Genomic DNA, 20,436 nt, shown 5'->3' with positions numbered 1-20,436 from the left:
GCAGCACCCGGAAGTGATCCGGGGAGCGCTCCGGAAGTGATCCGATTCTTCCACCCGGCCACGCCCACCGCACGGCGAGCGCGCGCCCCCGTCCCTGTCCTGTGAGCGTGGCCGCTCCGGCGGGCGTGGGGGCGGGGCTGCGAGGGAAGGTGCCAAACTTAAGGTAAGTGGGCGGTGCGCCCCGACGCTCCAGAGCTGGTTAGGAACGGAGTGGCTTCCTGGGATCCTACCTGCTGGGACTAGAAAAAGGGGGGCGAGACCCGAGTCTGCCGCAGCGGAAGTGAGAGGGGTTCTCCTCGGGCCGCGTCGGGTGAGTGCGCATGCGCCCGAGGGAAGGCGCCTGCGCAATGGTGGCGTCGCCTTTGGGGGCTGTGGCTGGGCGGCGCGCCCTGCTCCGTTACCTTGTGAGCCGCGGGTGTCCTGAGCCCACCTCTCGGCTCTTTCCACTCCCCCCAACCCGAATTACCTGCAGCATCTACTGTGTTTTATTTGGGTTATAATACAGCTGCTTTAATATAATGACAATTCGTTGGTGGTGAAATGTAATCATCATTGGCCTTGGTATCAGAGTAGAAACTAATGTGCTTTTTTTTTTCGTTCTTAATAAAAAGACTTTTTAAAAGAAGGGCTTTTTAAGAGAAATGGGGCCTATAGCTCATAAAGACCCTATAGGACTGAGTAGAACCTGCCCTTGTGGGTTTCGGAGACTAACTGAGGGAGCAGCTGTGGAGCAGCTGGTGGATTAGAACTGCTGACCTTATGATTAGCAGCCCAAGGCGTAGCCTCCCTAGACCACCAGGGTAATTCACTCTATGACAGTGAGGTGGGCCTGTATCTGCTCAAAAGGAAAGTTCACTCCTGTCTTACACGAAATATTTAATCATCTTACCAGTTGTGGACACAGTCATGCCGTGTGCCCCTGATGAGTCTCTCAGCTGCCAATAGTGCCAGCTTCCCTGATAGACCAACTCCGAATTAACTTGGTGAATATTTATGCATTCCTGAAAAGGTTACTGAACACCTGCTGTGAGCCTGGCAGCCTGGGGGAGAGTTGTTAGGTGAAGCCAGCCCCTTGGTGTCTTACTCCTTGTGACTCTGTACACAGTAGGAAACAATGCCCAGACACTGCCCTGTCCTCAAAGTTGTTAACTTGAGTTTGAGCCTGTATCCATCGGCTTTGTCAATTCTCTAGGTGCCCCTCTTTTTGTTGTTTGGATCACTTTATTAGGGGCTCATGCAACTCATCACAATCCATACATACATCAATTGTGTAAAACACACTTGTACATTCATTGCCCTCATCATTCTCAAAACATTCGCTCTCCGCTTAAGCCCCTGGCATCAGCTCCTCATTTTCCCCCTCCCTCCCCACTCCCCACTCCCTCATGAACCCCTGATAATTTATAAATCATTTTGTCATATCTTGTACCATCTGATGTCTCCCCTCTACTGTCCACCCCCCAGGGAGAAGGTTATATATAGATCCTTGCAATTGTTCCCCCTTTCTACCTCACCCACCCTCCCAGTATCACCACTCTCACCACTGGTCCTGACGGGATCATCCGCCCTGGATTCCCTGTGTTTCCAGTTCCTATCTGTACCAGTGTACATTCTCTGGTCTAGCCAGACCCACAAGGCAAAACTGGTATCATGATAGTGGGGGCGGGGGGGGGGGAGTGGAAGAAGCATTTAGGAACTGGAAGAAAGTTGTATGTTTCATCATTGCTACACTGCACCCCGACTTGCTCATCTGCTCCCTGTGATCCCTCCACCCCTCCGTAAGGGGATGTCCAATTGCCTACAGATGGGTTTTGGGTCACCACTACACACTCCCCCTCATTCACAATGCTATGATTTTTCTGATGGTGTCTGATAACTGATCCCTTCAACACCTAGTGATCGTGATCGTTCGTACAGGCTGGTGTGCTTCTTCCATATGAGCTTTGTTGCTTCTCAGCTAGATGGCCGCTTTTAAGACCCCAGACACTATATCTTTTGATAGCCGGGCACCATCAGCTTTCTTCACCACATTTGCTTTTGTACCTGCTTTGTCTTCAGTGATTGTGTCAGGAAGGTGAGTATCATGGAATGCCAGTTTAATAGAACAAAGCATTCTTGCATTGAGGGAGTACTTGAGTGGAGGCCTAATGTCCATCTGCTACCTTAATACTAAATCTATACATATATGCACATAGATGTATTTCCACATCCTCATATATAAATATATTTACATATGTACATGCCTTTTTTAATCATTTTATTAGGGGCTCATAGAATTCTTTTTACAATCCGTACATACATCATTTGTGTCCAGCACATTCATAACATATGTTGCCATCATTCTCAAAACACCTGCTTTCTTCTTGAGCCCTTGGTATCAGCTCCTCATTTTTCTCCTCCCTCCCCACACCCCCCTCCCCCTGAGCGCTTGATAATTTATAAATAATTATTATTTTATCATATCTTACACCATCCGACATCTTCCTCATCCAGTTCTCCGCTGTCCATCCTCCAGGGGGGAGGTTACATGTAGACCTTGTCATCTGTTTCCCCTTTCTCCCTCACCCTCCCTCTACCTTCCCAATATCGCCACTCTCACCACTGTTCCTGAGGGACTCATCTGTCCTGGATTCCCCATATTTCCAATTCCTATCCATGCCAGTGTACATCTTCCAGTCCAGCCAGATTTGTAAGGTAGACTGGGGATCATGATAGGCCGGGGGAGAAAGCATTCAAGAACTAGAGGAAAATTGTATGTTTCATCATTGCTCCACTGGCTCATTACATCCCCACAGCCCTTCTGCAAGGGGATGTCCAATTTCCCCGAGATGGGTCCTGGGTCCCCACTCTGCCCTCTCCCTCGTTCACAATGCTATGATTTTTTGGTTTTGATGCCTGATACCTGATCCCTTCGATGCCTTGTCATCTCACAGGCTGTTGTGCATTTTCCATGTGGGCTTTGTTGTTTTTCAGTTAGATGGTCCCTTGTTTATCTTCCAGCCTATGGGACCCCAGATTCTATATATTTTGACAACTGGGCACCATCAGCTTTCTTCACCGCACTTGCCCATGCACCTGCTTTGTCTTCAGCATTCACATCGGGGTAGGCTGGTGTGCTTCTTCCTTGTGGGCTTTGTTATTTCTTAGCTAGATGGCCGCCTGATTGTCCTCAAGCTTTTAAGACCCCTGATGCTATATCATTTAATAGCTGGGCACCATCATCTTTGTTCGCAACTTTTGCTTATGCACCCACTTTGTCCTCAGCAATCTAGTCAGGACCGGCCTGTGTGCTTCTTCCATGTGAGTTTTGTTGTCTCTCAGCTAGATGGCTGCTTGTTTATCTTCAGGTCTGTAAGACTTCAGGTGCTATATCTTTTAGTAGCTGGGCATTATCAGCTTTCTTCACCACATTTGCTTGTGCACCCATTGTCTTCAGCGACACATCAGGTGCTATATCTTTTAGTGGCCAGGCACCATCAGCTTTCTTCACCACCTTTGCCTGTGCTCCCATTGTCACCAGTGATCGTGCCAGGCAGGTGAGCATCTCAGACTGCCGAATTGTTAAAACAAAGTGTTCTTTTGTTGAGGGAGTACTTGAGCAGGGACCCACTGTCCATCTGTTTCCTTAATACTAAACCTATAAATATATGTACATAGATCTATTCCCCCCTTGTTATATATAAATATATTTACATTTTATATGTATTTAAATCTCTATGGCTACCCTTTGCCTCCTAGTTCTTTCCTCCGTTTCTTTGTACTTTCCTCTTGTCCCACTATCATGTTCTACCTTCATTTGGGTTTTAGGAATTCCTCTCGGTTACATTGCCCTTGATCCAGCCCTTTCAGACCTCACACACCCTCCTTGAGACTGATTTTGGTTCACTTGTTATTCCCTTGTCCCTGGGCTTGTTAACACCCTCTTCCTTTCCCCCGCCACCCCTACCCCCATGTCCCCCCGGAACTGTCATCCCGTTGTTCTCTCTTCTGACTTGTTTATTCTGCCTATCCCTTCCAGGTAGACATGCTATGTACTATCACAAGATTAAGTACCACGAAGCAACAACAGAAAGTAAAGCAATAGCTACAACAACAACAACACACACACACACACAAACGTATGAATAGTTCAGGATCTGTTTGTTTTCCTTCACAGATGCTTTCCAATCAAGTCTGATGGGGTGCCATGCCCTGGCACCGCCTCTATCCCTGAGGACTTCATTTCTCTGATTACCCCGCTGCTCTGCTGCATGCCCCCAGAGGCTAGCTTCGGCGTGGTGAGCTCATGGCGGCCACAATTCCCACTGTGTGTCTCTAGTGTTGTCCCCAGTGGTGCTATGGGTCAATGAGGAACACTGTGGTTTGGGCCGGCCACGGTCATCTCTGTGCATTGCTTTTCTGAGCAGGAACATTGTCCTCAGGGCTTGGTGAGCCAGGATGTGCGTCACTCTTTTCTTTTTTTTTCCCTTATGCCCCCTCGTTGGCTCCTGTGTGCTCTGATCAGACCAGTCCCTCTTCCCCTCTTCTTGAGCTGTAGCGTCACTGCTGTCCTCTGAAGTGAATTATTCTTGGGGGGAGGATCGTGCTGTCCACTTTGTTGGTAATGGGGCCAGCTCCTCACATGCCTTTGTTTAGACCTTTATAAATGCCCTTTGCCTCCTAGCTCGTTCCTCTGTTAACTTTTATTTTCCTCTTGTTCCACTATCATGTTCAGCCTTCATTAGGGTTTCAGTAATTCCTCTCGGTTTCATTACTCTTGATCACGCCCTACCAGGCCTCCTACACCCTCCTCACCACCGATTTGGATCACTTGTTTCCTTGTCCCTGGGTTTGTTAACACCACTTCCTTTCTCCCCACCTCCTCCTCTCCCATGTCCTCCCAGAACTGTCTGTCCCGTTGTTTTCTCCAGACTGTTCATCCAGCCTATCTTATTTAGACAGACCTGCAGAGATAATAACATACACAAGAACCAGACAGAGCAAAACCAAGCAACAAAAGAAAACAAAACAACAACAACAAGCCAATGACAATAAAATAAAATAATACACAACAACAAGAAAAAAACGCTTGTAGTTAGTTCAAGGACTGTTTGTTGGCCTTTAGGAGTATTTTCCATTCAAGTCTGTGGGGCACCAAGCACTGGCTCCAAAGTCTATTTTTGGTATTTCCTGAGGACTTCGTTGCTCTGTTCCCCTTGCTGTTCGGTTGCAGGCCCTTAGTGTTTTGCCTTGGCGTGGTGGGATCAGATCAGGTGGAATTCCCACACTGTGTCTCCAGTGTTGTCCCCTGTAGGGCTATAGGTTATTGAGGATGTCGTGTCGCATAGTGGGACCGGCCATGTGGTCTTCTCTGGATTGGCTGCTCTGAGCGGGAATATCATCCTCATGGCTTGGTGGGCCAGGATGTGCTCCACTCTCTTCCTCCTGCCTCATTTGCTCCCATGTGCTCTGATCAGACATGTCCCTCTCCTGGAGCTGCAGATTCAGTGCTGTCCTCTGAAATAAATTCTTCGGTGGGGGAGGGGCAGGTGTCCACTTTGTTGGGATTGGGGCCAGCCCCTCAGACCTCTCCACTGGTTCCCTACTCCATGTTGGCATGTTGCATTCACATCTTGGAGCACTGGGTTGAAGTCTGGTCCCTCTTTCCCTGTGAAGATATAAACAATGCCCTCCCCTTGGGTGGGTTAGTGCCCTGTGCCCCTGCTACCCATTGCTTTTTTTTTTCCCCCTCTTTTTTTTTTTACTGACCCTCAACTTTATCAAATTGATGCCCATCTCTTGGAACTAGACTCTGCTGATAAGTGATTATGCTTCCTCCAAGAGAGATTTCTTTGTTCATTTGGCAGGCCAAGGTGTATTTCATATTCTTTACTAATACCATAATTTAAAACCATGATTCCTGGGTTTCCTTAGTCATTGTCCAGTAGGAGAGGCTTGGTAAATTGATCAGCAGGACGTCAAAGAAAAAGAAGACCCTAAAGGATCAACCTTTGAGGTGCCAAGATTCTCTAGGCTTGGCGACTGTGCCTTTTGTTGTCATTCATTCATTCATTCTTGTGAAACTGTCATGATCCATGTCCTGTGCTAAGCCTTGAAGGTAGAAAGACACCTCCTTTCCCCTTTCCTCGATCAAGGGGTTTTTCCTAAGATCATGATCTTAAAATTAAAGTGTGAGGTGCAGTCCATACCAAAAACTCATTGCTGTTGAGTCAGTTCTGCTCTTAGCGACCCTGTTAGGCAGCGTGGAACTGCCCCTTTGCATTTCCACGGCTGTGCTCTTTATGGAAGCCAACTGCCACATCTTCTGTGGAACTGCTTTTACTCTAGGACCTTACTTTCTATAGATCAGATAGAAGTCGAACTTTTCTCATGATAGGACACAAAGATGTATAAAGCAAAATGAGCTTCCGGAACACAGGTGGCTTCTAAAGAGGTCTGTGGGAATGAAACTGATAGAAGGGAATTGTGCCGCAGTCGTTTGGTTTGTAGTGGTCCTGTGAGGTGAACTTAGCCCTGGTGGCGTGTAGTGGCTGCCAACTGGGCTGCTACCATCAGGGTCAGCACTTTGAACCCACCGGCCCTTCCACGGAGGAAAGGTGAGACTCTCCTCCCAGAAGGAGTCACAGACTCAGGACCCACAGGAGCAGTTCCACTCTGCCCTGTGGGCGTTGCTATGAGTTGGAATGAACTCGATGGCAGTGAAATGAGGCAAACGAAGCCTGCCATTGAGCTGATTCCAACTCACAGCAGCCCTGTAGCAGCCCTCGCAGCAGACTTCTAGCAGGTCTCTTTTCTATGAGATCGATACTGCACCATCTTCATTTTACAGATGAGGCACCACAGTGAGGGATAGTAGAGAGGACTACATAGAATAGGTTAAAATGGTAGATGTGACGCGAATGGCTAAACCTTGTCATCTGCTCTCCCTTTTGATACACTTTGTGCTTGTGTTTAATGTTTGCTGTGTTTTCTTTTTCGTATCGGGATTTATCTTGCGTTTTGTCAATGGTGGTAGTTTTCTTAATTCTCTGTTGTGTATTCTTCTATGTTTTTCAGTATGTGAAACCCAGACAAAAACTAGAATAAGGGTTCCTGAGGGCGCAGCAGGAGAGGTGGGGGCAATGGATAATGGGGAGCTGATACCAAGGAGCATAAGAAGGAAGAAAATATTTTGAAACCGATTGTGGTAGTGATTATATACCACTGCTTGATATTATTGAACTGTGAAATGGTATGATACCTGGAACACATCCTAATAAAATGGTTTAAAAGAAAGGAAAAAGCAGAATTGAGGAGAAAGACAAGACTTTTATTTCCTTAAAGAGTTAACAGTCTCGGAAATCCACAGGAACAAGTTCTACCCTGTCCTATAGGGTCGCTATGAGACAGCATTGACTTGGGAGTAGAGTTGGGTTTGGTTTAGCTTGGTTTGGGTTTCATAGGCCAGGCGTTAAGTTTGACATTGGTCATCAGTATGCCTACCCTCATAGGGAAATTACAACCTAAAGTTTATTGTTAATTTGGCACTTGCTGATAGCATTCAAAATTTCATAATGATTTGCTGTTGTATAATGCTTGAATCCATAATCAATGCGCCTGGAAGCAGCAGTCAAAAGAGATCAAAGGAGGCATTGCACTGGGTAAAGCTGCTGCACAAGGCCTTTTTAAAGTGTTGGAGAGCAAGGAGGTTAAACTTGGAGGACTAAGGTGAGCCCAACCAGATCTATGGTATTTTCTGTCGCTTCTTCATATGCATGTGAAGGTTGGACATGGACTAAGAAAGACTGAAGAACTGAAGACAAAGATCATGGTGCTGGCAAAGAATATGACAGTACCATGAACTGCCAAAAGGACAAACATCTGTTTTGGAAGAACAGACAATGTTCTTAGAGGCAAGATGGCGAGACTTTGTCTCGTGTACTTTGGTCATGTTATCAAGAGAAACGAGTCCCCGGAGAAGGACATCCTGCTTGGTAAAGTAGCTAACCAAACCCACTGCCATCAAGTCACTGCCGACTCATAATGACTCCCTGCGGACTTCTAAGACTGTAATTGTTTGCAGGAGTAGAAAGCCCAGTCTTTATTACCCACAGAGCTGCTAGTGGTTTTGAACTGCCGACCACTGGGGAGTCCAGTTGCAGTCCAGTGCATAACCACTACAACAGCTGGAGAAAGAGGAAGGCCCTAGATGAGATGGACTGACTCACTGGCCGCAGCAGCGGGCTCAAACAAAGGAACGGCGGTGAGGATGGCGCTCGACTGCGCAGTGTTTCATTCAGTAGTGCACAGTCTCTATGAGTTGGAATCGACTCCAGAGCAACTACCAACATATTGCTCAACAACAAAATAAATAAAATGTTTTCCTACATCTAGAATTAGAAATTACTTGGGCGTACATTCCACTTCAACAGAAAGACAAACTTCGCGTTGTGCTAATTCTGCACTCCAGCTTTGAAGCGGCCCTCACACTGGGTGCTCTGCTGAGCCACTGATCTCAAAATTTAAAGTATCTTTGCATTTGCAATTGAATAAAGCATTCACCAGGGTGTAAGAAAAAAGGTTAAAGAGTCCTAAATCTTAGTAATTTACATAAACAATTCACTGTAGGTTCTACCTTGAGCTGGTGAATTACTCTCCAAAAGATGCCAACATTGTCTCATTCTTTATTTGAGTCCACTTAGAGATTGGTACCTTGTCTGTTTCAGCTTAAATTTGCCTTAAGGATCATTTAAACCTTTGTCAAGCTACTATTTTTACCCATTATGGTCCAAAGGGTTCAAAGGGTGGGAAGTTGTCTCCGCCATGGTTATGACTACAATTAGGAAAGTTAGCAGAATACAATTAGGAAAAAGAAAATGTAATCTAATGGTATCACTGAAATGTCACTTATCAGTTTGCATATTTAATACACTAACAGTAAATTACAGTGCTTGCTTCACTCATCCTTATTTCCATATCTTAATGTTAATCAGTATCATACGAGGGGGAACTCAAAAAACTGGAATTTTTTATTTTATTGTTCAAAGCTATATATTTAAGCTATTTTAGAAAACAATCTTACCACCTTCAAAGTACTCTCCATTACACTTCATACATTTGTCAAATCTGCAATTCCTTTCTTGGAAACATTTTTAAAACTCACCTCTTCGGATGGCTGACAGCACTGCCCTCATTTTTTTCTTCACCTCTTCTGTGTCATCAAATGACTGTCCTTTCATGTCCTCTACATTTGTCGAAAAAGAAGTCCCGTGAATCAAGGTCAGGTGAGTAAGGTGCATGAGACAAGAGAGGCATGTTTTTTGCCCAAAACTGGCACACTGAGATGGCTGCGTGAACAGGTGCAGTGACAGGTGGCAGAAGCAGCCCCCATCTGCCACAAATCAGGCCTTTTTGTCCCACGCTGTTCCGCAATCTTTTCAGACCTCTAAATTGAAAGTTTGATTAACAGTCTAACCTGTGGAACAAACTTCAAATGCACTATCCCCTCACATCAGAAAAACAAATGAGCGTTGTCTTGAGCTTTGATTTCACTGAGTGAGGTGCCAATGGTGTCTGCCACTGGCATGATTGATGTTTGCTTTCAGGGTCATTAGAACAGCCCATGTCTTGTCGCCAGTAATGACTTTAGAAAAAAGTCTGGGTCGTTCAAAGCGCAGCATGTTTCCAGTCAATGCACTTTCCTGGTCAGTCACAACCCAAGGCACAAATCTCACAGGGACCTTTCTCCTCCTCAAATCTTCTGTTGAAATTCACTGAACCGAACGCCAAGATAGGCCGGGTAACTTCCCCATCTCTTCAGTGGTCCACCGTAGGTCTTCAAGCACAAGTGCACAGATTTTGTCAACAATTCAGGAAGTTGGTGGACATCAGAACAAGGTTTGTCATCAATCAACATTTCACCTTTTTGAAAATGAGGAACCACTCCTATACATAGCACCTGTGCTTGTACACTGTGTTCAACATCACAACAGTTTCTGCAGCATTTTTCCCTGCAGGAAACAAACGTCACAGCCACGTGCTGTTCTCTTCAATCGGCCATCGCAAAAGACAAGGTTGAGTGAAACTGCTTTTACAAAAAATTCACTGTGACCAGAGAGAACCTTCCGAGGAGACCACTGGGTGCGCTCACTCAGCGAGCTGTCCCATGCTCGCCAGCGGGAAATGCGAACGAGGAAAGCTCTACCCAGTGGAGCTTTTGTACCGTGGTTTGTGGTTTTTTTTGCGGGGGGGTCACCCCCTCATATGTACAGAGTGAAATCCGAAATTAAGCTCTACCCCTCTGCCTACCTTAAATCATCATCACAAAATTAAGGAAACAGAACAGGGCTTAGAAATGCATAGTTAAAAAATTAAAATTAAATACATAGTAAATCACTTTCCTTGTTAAGGACACTTGGATGTGTCCTTGCAAGGAAACTTCCATACTTACACACATACATATTTACTTCATTGCTGCATGGCCGAGGGGCACTCTGGCGGTGTGGGGGATGAACAGCAAGGTCAGCAGGTGAAGCCACAGCCACTCCACAGGAGACAGACGGGGCCCTCGACTCCCCTACAGAGTTACTCTCTGAAACTGAAAGGGGTCACTCCACACTAGCACTCAAAGGTGGCTACGAGTTAGAATTGACGGCAGTGAGTTTGGGGTTTTGGTGTTTGATCTCCAAAGCGTTCCTTTATTTTCCCCCCACCTCCAGAAATAAGAGTCACCTTTGTATAGCAATTGTGTTAATTTTTGCAAATTAAAAAAAGAGAATTATTCTGCTAAAATTTTCTCTGGCCATTAAGAGGAAAATTCTATTTTTCAGTCCTTTTAATGTATTTTTCCCCTTTAACTGGGGCAGAATTCACCTAAAAATTAACTATTGGCAGCCATTCTGAGGTATATAACTTAGTGCAAAGTCATTTTTTAATCTAAACACTAGCTCTACATAATCCCAGATAATACCCACTAGCCTTGTGTACCTATTTAACGTTTAATAGCAGTGAGAAATACTGCTTCTTAGTCACACGGGCTCTGTCGCCAGCGGAGGCTAGTAGCCACTGTGCTGGAAAGCGCAGAAATAGCACTAGAACATTTCAGTCCTGGCAGAAAACTCTTGGACACCACACTAGACCATACTTTTTGAAAATACACCATAGATCATCCCTTGTTGATGAAAAAAGTGTTTGTTTTTTTTCCGTTCAGAAGCAACAAAGCCCACATGGAAGAAGCACACCAGTCTGTGTGATCACGAGGTATCGAAGGGATCAGGTATCAGGCATCATCAGAACAAAAAAAGCATAGCATGGTGAATGAGGGGGAGTGTGGAGGGGAGACCCAAAGCCCATCTGTAGGCAATTGGACATCCCCTTACAGAAGGGTCACGGAGAGGAGAGGAGCCAGTCAGGGTGCAGTAGTATAGCAACGATGAAACAACTTTCCTCTAGTTCCTAAATGCTTCCTTTCCCCCTGGCCCCCACTATCATGATCCCAATTCTACCTTACAAATCTGGCTAGACCAGAGGATGGACACTGGTGCAGATAGGAACTGGAAACACAGGGAATCCAGGGCGGATGATCCCTTCAGGACCAGTGGTGAGAGTGGTGATACAGGGAGGATGGAAGGAAGGTGGGGTGGAAAAGGGGAACCGATTGCAAGGAACTGCAAGGAGTGGGTGAGGGGAGACGTCGGACAGTGCAAGGCATGACAAAATAATAATTTATAAATTATCAAGGTTTCATGAGGGAGGGAGGGAGGGCGAAAGTGAGGAGCTGATGCCAAGTGGAGAGCAACTGTTTGGAGAATGATGAGGGCAGTGAATGTACAAATGTGCTGTACACAATTGATGTATGTATGGATTGTGGTAAGAGTTGTATGAGCTCCTAGTAAAATGATTTTTTAAAGCATTTTTTTTGAAATTTTATAAGAAGTTATCTATTCATTACCTTCAGGTTTTTGGTTTTGTTTTTTTTCCTCCCTCTCCCACCCTCCTTCATGAACCCTTGATAATTAATAAATTGTTATTTTCTTATCTTATACCGACTGCTGCTCTGTTCTTAATAGCCCATGATTTCTGAGACACATTTCCAGTTTTTTCTTCTAGTTTTGGGCTGCCACCAAGTGATAAATCTGGGTATTACATTTGGAGGGGGGGATTTTTTTTTTTTTTTCTTTTTCAATAGAATGGCCAGTATTTGCTAACCAATCTTCTTTAGGAACAGAACACAGCATTTTTCTGGAATTTCCTTTGGAAATTTTTAGAACTGACTTGTTTTGGATGTATCTATGACAAGGTGTGCTATGAGCCTGGTTGCTTTACCTTTATCTATTTCCTCAGTTAAGTTGCTGCCTTGACACTGACGTATCACCGCTTTATAGCCTGTAAGTCTCCCAAGTCAATACCAAGCGTGACACCAGCAGTTTGCTAGTCCTGGGAAGTATGTCTTCAGTAGACACGCGTGTTCTACCTTAAAGACCGAGTGATACTTGGATGCAGAGGCGTCAATAAAAGTATGGGAGTGGAGAGGGTAAAAAGTGAGGAACTGTCTTTCATAAAACTACTGACTCTGCAACAGCTGGAATGAAATGCTGCCAGTCTCACTTCCCTAAACTTGCCAATTGCTGTTTTTCTTTCTCTGTAGTGAAGTGAGAATTCTGCTAGAAAAGAAATGGCTGCCTCTTCTTCCTCCTCCTCGGCTGGTGGTGTCAGTGGGAGTTCTGTCACTGGCTCTGGTTTCAGCGTCTCCGACCTCGCCCCACCACGGAAAGCCCTTTTCACCTACCCCAAGGGAGCTGGAGAGATGTTAGAAGGTGACGGCAAGCGGCTTTTTCACTAAAACCTCGATGGATGTTCATTGTAAAGAAACTGAGTGTGTTAGAGACAGGCTTGCTCCGATTTCAGCTCCATGTCTCATGTTTTGTCCCCATTTCAAAATCATATCATTAAAGCACTTACATGTATTTCTCCAGAATCTAAATTGTGGAACTGAAAAGGCATTGGAAGTGAAAGAACATCTAGCGCTTTGTAGAGACGGAGAAGTGAAGTGACCTTTGGCTGTGGTAAGGCAGTCAGCACTAGGACCACGGCGGAGTTGGTCCCAGTTTGCTTTGTCCAGGCACTGGTCTCCCTCCTCTGGGGGTAGGGCAGGTGTCTGTCTTCCTAACGTAGTCTGTGGACGAGTCAGCCCTGTCAGAAAGGATCGAAGAGGAAGTACAAACTAATACGTTGCTCTTCGTTGTGAAGATGCCTCTCCTAACCCCACTGTAGACAAGTGTGGTTTTCTGTCTCTGGGCTGCATTGACCTCACATCCACGTGCTTATTCAGCACACCTTTGCAGAGAGGCTGGTCAAGATCAGGGTATAGGTTGTGAATTTGAAGCAGCATTGGAGCCTGAACTTCATCAGATTGACATACACTGATGGAATCAACTGAAGTAATGCCCTAAATGGCAGATTAAAACAACAACAATGAAAAAATCACTGCTAGTTTGTTTTGTTTTTTTCTTGGTATTCACTAGAGCCAGGACCTTAAGAGGTCACTCCAAGAGCTAAACAAGTAATTCTTAATAAAGGGCATAAGAATCATCCAAAGAACTCCTTTAACATGTCTCTGTAGGCGCACCTTGGAGGGTCTACATGAGTGGGGACAAAGCCCAGGGGGCGCTCCTGGGACTAGCCCTAAAACATTGGCAAAGAACCCAAAGCTACCTCAGTGCTGAATGACATCTTGGTGATTTTAGCCTGAAATGTTGGAAATTTTAAAGTTACTCTGAAAATGTCTCTAGCTGTGTGGCAGTGGGTGTTTTAGGATGATCTTTATTCACATCTCAGGCATATTATAAAACAGTTTGGGGTTGAGCCAGAGCAAGACAAAGAATCATGTGACGAGAAAACGAGAGGATTCTGGGACTATGAGGTTCTCTCAGATTGGTTACCGTCATGCTTAGTAGTGCAGTAGATGACCAGGTAGTAGAGTAAATGATACGTCTCAGGAATAGGTATTTTTACCTTTGCCTTTTAATTTTCTTCAGTAATATTAACTGAATACCAGATTAGATCACTGGATGTGGGAGCAGTGAACAGACCCTTGTTGGCTCTATCTAGCACTCAAAACATGACTTCAGGTGTACGCAGCAGAAACCGCAAATGAAGTCATTGCCCCACAAAACATATATAAAGTGGCAGGCGCTTAAGTGGTTTAATGAGTTTTCCAGCAGCAGAATGATGGTTGCTTAACTATGGCGTTCTGAGATTGAAGTCATTTAAATTGTAGCAATAGGACTTGAGTGCAGGAGGTGCTCCCATAGTGAAAAGCTGTCAGCATTCCTTGTGCCCCGACACTAGAGAAGACGGCCTCCTTGTTTGATGTCGATACTCTAGCAAGTTATAGACACATTCATTTTCATTCCCTCCCATTGTGCTTCATGAAGAAATGTGTGGGTTTCTATTGTAGGACAGATACAAAGTTTAAATTCATTGTGCAGTTTTGATGGTTCACTTCCTTAGGTTTGAAGTTTCGTCTGTGTTTTAAATCTGCTAACCCTTAAAGAAGGCCCCCTAGTGGCGTAGTAGGTTACAAGAGTCAGCAGTTAAGAAACCACCAGCTGCTCCTTGGGAGAGAGATGAGGCTTTCTACTTCGGTAAAGAATAGTCGTGGAAACCCATAGTGGCAGTTCAAGTCTGTCCTGCTGTGAGTCGGAATCGACTAGATGGCAATGAATGAAATCCTTTAAAAAGACTGAAAAAAGGTGTGGGCAATCTCTGAGTTACTGTGGTCAAATCAATTATATTAAATTGAAAAAAGAATTCCGTGCTCGCTTCGGCAGCACATATACTAAAATTGGAACGATACAGAGAAGATTAGCATGGCCCTTGCGCAAGGATGACACGCAAATTCGTGAAGCGTTCCATATTTTTAAAAAAAAGAAAAAAGAATTCCTAAATGTGCGTAATGTGGATGATAGCTTTGGAAACATTTTCTACTATGTGTATAGGTGTACTATTATACACTTAGTGCACATATTCTTGATCATTTTCCTTATAATTATTTACTAGATTATGAAAATAGAACAGGAAGGGTTGCCAGCTCAGAGTGAGGGAATATACTGTACAATCTTAACAAGTACAGATTGATTTTGCATCCTTCTAAGTCTAGGATTGCCAGGGGAAGTCAGCCCCTAACATTATGGGTCCAGTAGGCGCAATTGTACAGTGATAATAAGTGAAGATTATAGTAAAGTTAGAGAGCATGAGGTAGAAGAGAAATATAGAAATAAATAGAGTCAGACTCAATTCATGGTAGCGTGCTCACCTCAGCCCCGCTTGGTGGTCCACGTGGAGAGAGAGAGATGTAATGCTAACCAAGGCTTTTATCTTCTCTGGGGACATGCAAGCCCCCTAATTACAGGGGAAGACATACATCACAGGAAGGGGCTGTGCTATAGGTAATACAGTAATGGGGAGGGGGTGATCTAGGGGTATCCACGCAATAGGAATAGGAGGGATTAGGGTATACATGTGGCAAGATGGGCAGATCCTAGATACAGGATGGCAGCCTAACTTTGGATGTCACAGAGCCGGTTTGGCCTGTTCCCTGGCTCTACTGATAGACCATTACCGGTGGGGTGTGAACTCCACCTACAGGAACCAAGCTAATGGTCACAAGCCTCAGGGAGAAATAGTCCATTGTCCCCAGCAGCAGGGTCCCCCCACATAGGATAACAAACCCAAAAAACCTGTAGTTAATCTTGTGAACTCACTTTTTTTTAAATCATTTTATTGGGGGCTCTTAAAATTCTTATCACTATCCATATATACATCCATTGTGTCAAGTGCATTTGTACATTTGTTGCCATCATCATTCTCAAAACATTTGCCTTCTACTTGAGCCCTTGGTATCAACTCCTCATTAACCCCCCCTCACAAACCCTTGCTCGTTTTTCTCCCTCCCCACTCCCGCCACCTCATGAATCCTTCATCCTTCATAAATTATTATTTTGTCATATGTTACACTGTCCGACATCTCCAACTGCCCTCTTCTCTGCTGTCCATCCCCCAGGGAGGAGGCTATACGTAGATTTTTGTAATCAGTTCCCCCTTTCTACCCCACATTCCTTCCACCCTCCAGGAACTCACTTTTTGATGCATCCTGTCTGCCTTTTGATAATAGATATGTAATCAGTATCTAGCAGTTCCCAGTATTCTCCTGTCCTTGACTAAGATCAGCCTCACCCAGTTATTAGTGAGCAAATTGGATACTGCATTTCAGCCACGAAGCGGCTATATGTTAGTGACAGTGTAGACCACTGAAGTATAAATTGTCTGGCATTGCCTAATTTCCTGCTGTGAGGTAATGTTCTTTTGAATGAGTTGGTTAGGTGTCTGCTTGTTGGAGTTGGCGATAGTGTTGAGTTTGGACCCTTGACTGACTACGGATGGCCTTGGCTTGTTCTTCAAGAGGAAAGCTACTGCACTGCTGCTTGGTGTGTGTGTTACAGAGGTCCTGGTTACGCTTCCTAATGGAGGACACATGGCCCATGTTAACTGCCTCTGGGGCCCCATCTAATTCTTTCTTGTTGTTAGGTGCATGAAGTCAGTTCGGACTCGTGGCAACACTTTGTACAGTGAAGGAACCGCTGCGCAGCCTGCACCATCCCCACAATTAGTCTTCTCTGTGCACCCAGTGTTGCAGCCACTGCTCCAGTCCATTCTCCAGGGACTATTCTCTCCTGACAGTGTGTCCGAGGTACACGACAGGAAGTCTGCGATCCTGGCCTCTAAGGAGCAGTCTGGCAGTACTTCTTCCAAGCCAGATCTTACCGAATAGGATGGCTAAGAAGAAGTGGACTCGGTGGTTAATACAGAGTTGCAAATCAGTTTTGTTCTGTAAGCATGTCAAGTGAAGTGATAGTGTTCTGTAAGCATGTCAAGTGAAGTGATACGCAAGTGCTGCTTTGAAAGATGAGCTTAGTTATTTTGCTTTAAAGGTCGTTACCAAGAGAAATAGGCAAATATCATCACGTAAGTGTTTATCCTAATAGCACCTCTGATTCAATGGAAGTGAGAGGGAGCGCTTCCAAGAGCTTCCTTATATAGCTGGGCCTGATCCTTATAACCCATGACCTTGTGTGAGATCGTAAAGTTCAGGATTGACCTTCCCTGCCGCCCCCAACCGGGATTTGAACTACAAATCTCTTACATTTTGCTCTTCCTAAAATAAAACTTGAGATGTAATTGGACTGTTTAAACCAAGAGATGAATAGGATAATGAGGACTGTCATAGCGTCCACACAAGTTACAGCATTCATGTTAAATGTTCACAGCAGTCCCTCTTCCCACAATGTGTTCATAGTTGTTTGCTGCTATTGCCTTTGTCTAAGGACCCCTCGAGGCTTGAGTGGGCTAAGAATTGGGGTACTGAACAAAAAGCGGCCAATTCAAACCCAACCCCTCCATGGGAGATAGATGAGGCAATTTGTTTCTGTAAAGATTTAAGCCCTTGGGAGCAGTTCCACACTGCCGTATAGGATCACTGAGTCATAATCAACTCAAGGACGCCGGGTTTGCTTTTCGAATGGGTAGGATTGGCTTTATCTTTAAAAAAAGCTGGTATTAGCTTGCCTAGTGGGTCATGCATTGGGCCACCAGCCGCTCCGCGGGAAAGGGCTGAGGCTCTCTGCATTTATAAAGATGCACTGCTTGGAAATCAAAAGGGCAGATTTTTTTAACTAGACAGCCAAATAACTGAAGATTTTTGGGGTTTTTTTGAAGACTTCTTTTTAAAAGAAAATAACTTTATTCACTTTAATTATCTGCACACAGATGATCTACATTTAGCCAGAGGAATAAGAAATCAGTGGTGACAGGATCATACCTAAGTATTGCACAATATGTAAGAAAGAGGTTAAATTTAAAGAACATTATACCCTAAGCTTACATCCTAATAATTATATTTTCTTTTTTCTCTTTGGTTTTAATGTTGAAAGTATTGAAAGAGGAAGTTCCCTTTCTTGTTCCGTCAAGCCACTGGGATACACTATCTGTATAATCTTATTGGTTACCGTGTCTTCTGAACCACAGCTTTAGAGTATGTGTAAAGCTTATGCCGGTATTCATGTTTACTTGGTTTACCAGAAGTCATGACATTCTTATGGCAAATTAAACACTTTTCCTCGTGTGAGACTCTTTCCTTTTTGTGTGAAACCTGCTTGGTGGGTATTTGATACCCAGCAGTGCTGGCAAGAAGTACCTAAAAAGGGCAGCTGTACCCTCTGCTCCATCGTTGTTAGGATTTTTGCAATAAGATCCCTGTCGTACCAAATGGTTTCTGCTGCTCCTTTAGAAATCCCTTTCTCCTATGTGGGTGAGGTGCCGTTGGGAGTATGTTTCACTGATTAGCCCTTGCCTGACCGGGAATGACATGGCCTAGGTTATATTTCACATTTGGTCTTCCAAATGTCTGACCAAGTCAGCCACCAGCTGCTTGGCAGTTCTTGGCACCAGTACAGTGCTAGATTTTGAAATTACCCAACACTCTTATCCAAATTGCAGTGTTTTGGTTCAGTTAGAAAACCAAGGTTACAATTTACGTTTACAGAATGAAATTTCTCAACAGTGGTTTACTATGGTCATAGTGGTGTAATTTGATATATTAAAAATCAGCAACAGCTGTTCCTTAGGCTGAAGTGTTTTGGAGTTTTGTACTTTTGTGTTCTGATAGCACAAGAACCAGACCACGTGGCCAGAGTGGCAGCTGCCAGTGTTTTCCAGACCAAAAAGAACATGAAGAAATGGGCAAGTTATGAGGTGGGAAATGTTGACCAAGACGTCAGACTGAGGTCTCTTGTTTTTGTTTTTGTAAGTGCTATTTTGACACTCTAAAGTAAAGGGACTATTTGAATATTCCAGGTAAAAAAGAAGTAGCGTTTCTAACAGCAGGGTGAGTTAGTTCAGAAGTCCTCTTTGTAAACACTGAAACCCATACCCCGAGTGTAGAAAAAGAAGTGGACACGTTTCCGGGGTTTATCAGAAGGCAGAGACCCCTCCGAGCAGATGTAAACCTTTTCCATTTTTGTTTGTAGATGGCTCTGAGAGATTCCTCTGCGAGTCAGTTTTCAGCTATCAAGTGGCATCTACACTTAAACAAGTGAAACATGGTAAGCACACAAATGTCATACACTTGATTTGAAAATAAATTCCCATGGGGTGAGAAAGCGATTCATAAAGGTCGGTGTGTTGTGTGACAAAAACCATGACTCAGCAAAGCTATTAAAGTAGACTTTCAATTACCTACAAACAACATTCTACGTAATGGCCACGCTGAGGCTTAAAGCTGGACTGGTGCTGGAGAAATTGATGCACATCTCTTCCCTAAGACTGCCCGTAGAGTTTTGTTTACTGGTGTGGTCTGCTGGTTACCCTTACCATCTTTGTGTATTTATGTAAAACCTCCCTATTTGGAGTCAAAAGATCCTAGTATTAGCTTTTCTGCGAGGTTTCAGTTGTATAGTTAAAAGCAGCAAAGGTTGGGGGGTGGGGAGCAGCAAAGGTGAACTGGCAGTAATTGGAAATGTTATTTTTTTATCATAAGTCTCTAATATAGAATCAGACCTCATTGGGGGAGAAAAATCCTTCTAGAAATGATTGATAAGCAAGCATCATGTTGCTGGTGATAGTCACGTGGGAAAGAGATTGTTACTGCTATATCATATCTTCCCTCCTTGACCCTTTACAGATCAGCAAGTTGCTCGGATGGAAAAGCTCGCTGGCTTAGTAGAAGAGCTGGAGGCAGATGAGTGGCGGTTTAAACCCATCGAGCAGCTCCTGGGGTTCACACCTTCTTAAGGTTGATGTCGCCTCTAGCCGGCAGCATCCAGAGCCATCCTGAGAGTCACAGCTACGGGACTGAACTGCTTAGCCACATCCATACTTGACTTCTGTCTATACACAATGAACACTGAAGTTTTCCATCTTGCAGGAAAAGTTTGCTTGTTTTTTTTAAACAATAGGGGGAATCATAGGTTTAGGTTTGAGAGAGATTTCTAAAGCTCCACAAGCCAGGTAGCCAGCCATATGTCAGAATTGGCCAAGTGAATAGCTTCTGTCCCGTTGTTCATCCAGTGTCCGGAAATCCTCCCGAGTCATCCAAGATCAGGATATATACCTTTAAAATGTAGTATTTCTGATGTCAAATACTTCTTTTTGCAGCTGACTATGATTTCTACTAAGGACCTGCCCAAATGAGGACTTATTAAAAACCCCAAAATTTAACTCCCCTAGTTTTCAACATCTGATTCTATAGATTCTAGATTTCCCTAACCTCTTCTAGACATGCCAGATGCTGGCCAAAAAGCATTGCTCTTTGAATGAGGGAGCACTGTAAGAATAGAGCAGTGAGCAAGATCCTTTTAAACACAGGATTTCTGAGTTCATCTCTGGTGGATCCAAGCAGAT

General features: G+C 44.5%; 1 protein-coding gene and 1 non-coding gene across 3 annotated transcripts; both read left to right on the top strand.

Moving 5' to 3' along the window:
* Nucleotides 1-37: 37 nt before the first annotated feature.
* On the top strand, nt 38-19,965 carry ANAPC16 (anaphase promoting complex subunit 16). 2 transcript variants are annotated; one of them, XM_075534787.1, is made up of 4 exons: nt 38-163; nt 12,626-12,794; nt 19,065-19,139; nt 19,718-19,965. In XM_075534787.1, the coding sequence occupies exons 2-4, from the start codon at nt 12,653-12,655 to the stop codon at nt 19,825-19,827; spliced, it is 327 nt and encodes a 108-aa protein (XP_075390902.1). In that variant the 5' UTR covers nt 38-163; nt 12,626-12,652; the 3' UTR covers nt 19,828-19,965. The 2 variants fall into 2 exon arrangements, with proteins under 2 accessions (XP_075390902.1, XP_075390903.1); XM_075534788.1 differs by lacking the exon at nt 38-163 and adding an exon at nt 170-310.
* Nucleotides 14,795-14,901, top strand: LOC142429979 (U6 spliceosomal RNA). The gene has a single exon (XR_012780474.1). It is a non-coding gene; the product is annotated as a U6 spliceosomal RNA (small nuclear RNA).
* Nucleotides 19,966-20,436: the final 471 nt, after the last annotated feature.

This window comes from Tenrec ecaudatus, chromosome 16, assembly GCF_050624435.1.
Source record: "Tenrec ecaudatus isolate mTenEca1 chromosome 16, mTenEca1.hap1, whole genome shotgun sequence".
Taxonomy (NCBI): Eukaryota; Metazoa; Chordata; class Mammalia; order Afrosoricida; family Tenrecidae; genus Tenrec; species Tenrec ecaudatus.
This window is presented reverse-complemented; position numbering and strand designations above follow the sequence as displayed.

Excerpts from the sequence above, each read along its gene's own strand:
- ANAPC16 (XM_075534787.1), top strand. The coding sequence starts at position 12,653 with ATGGCTGCCTCTTCTTCCTCCTCCTCGGCTGGTGGTGTCAGTGGGAGT. Across the intron at positions 12,795-19,064 it reads AGCTGGAGAGATGTTAGAAG|ATGGCTCTGAGAGATTCCTC; the intron begins GTGACGGCAAGC and ends TTTTGTTTGTAG. Across the intron at positions 19,140-19,717 it reads ACTTAAACAAGTGAAACATG|ATCAGCAAGTTGCTCGGATG; the intron begins GTAAGCACACAA and ends GACCCTTTACAG.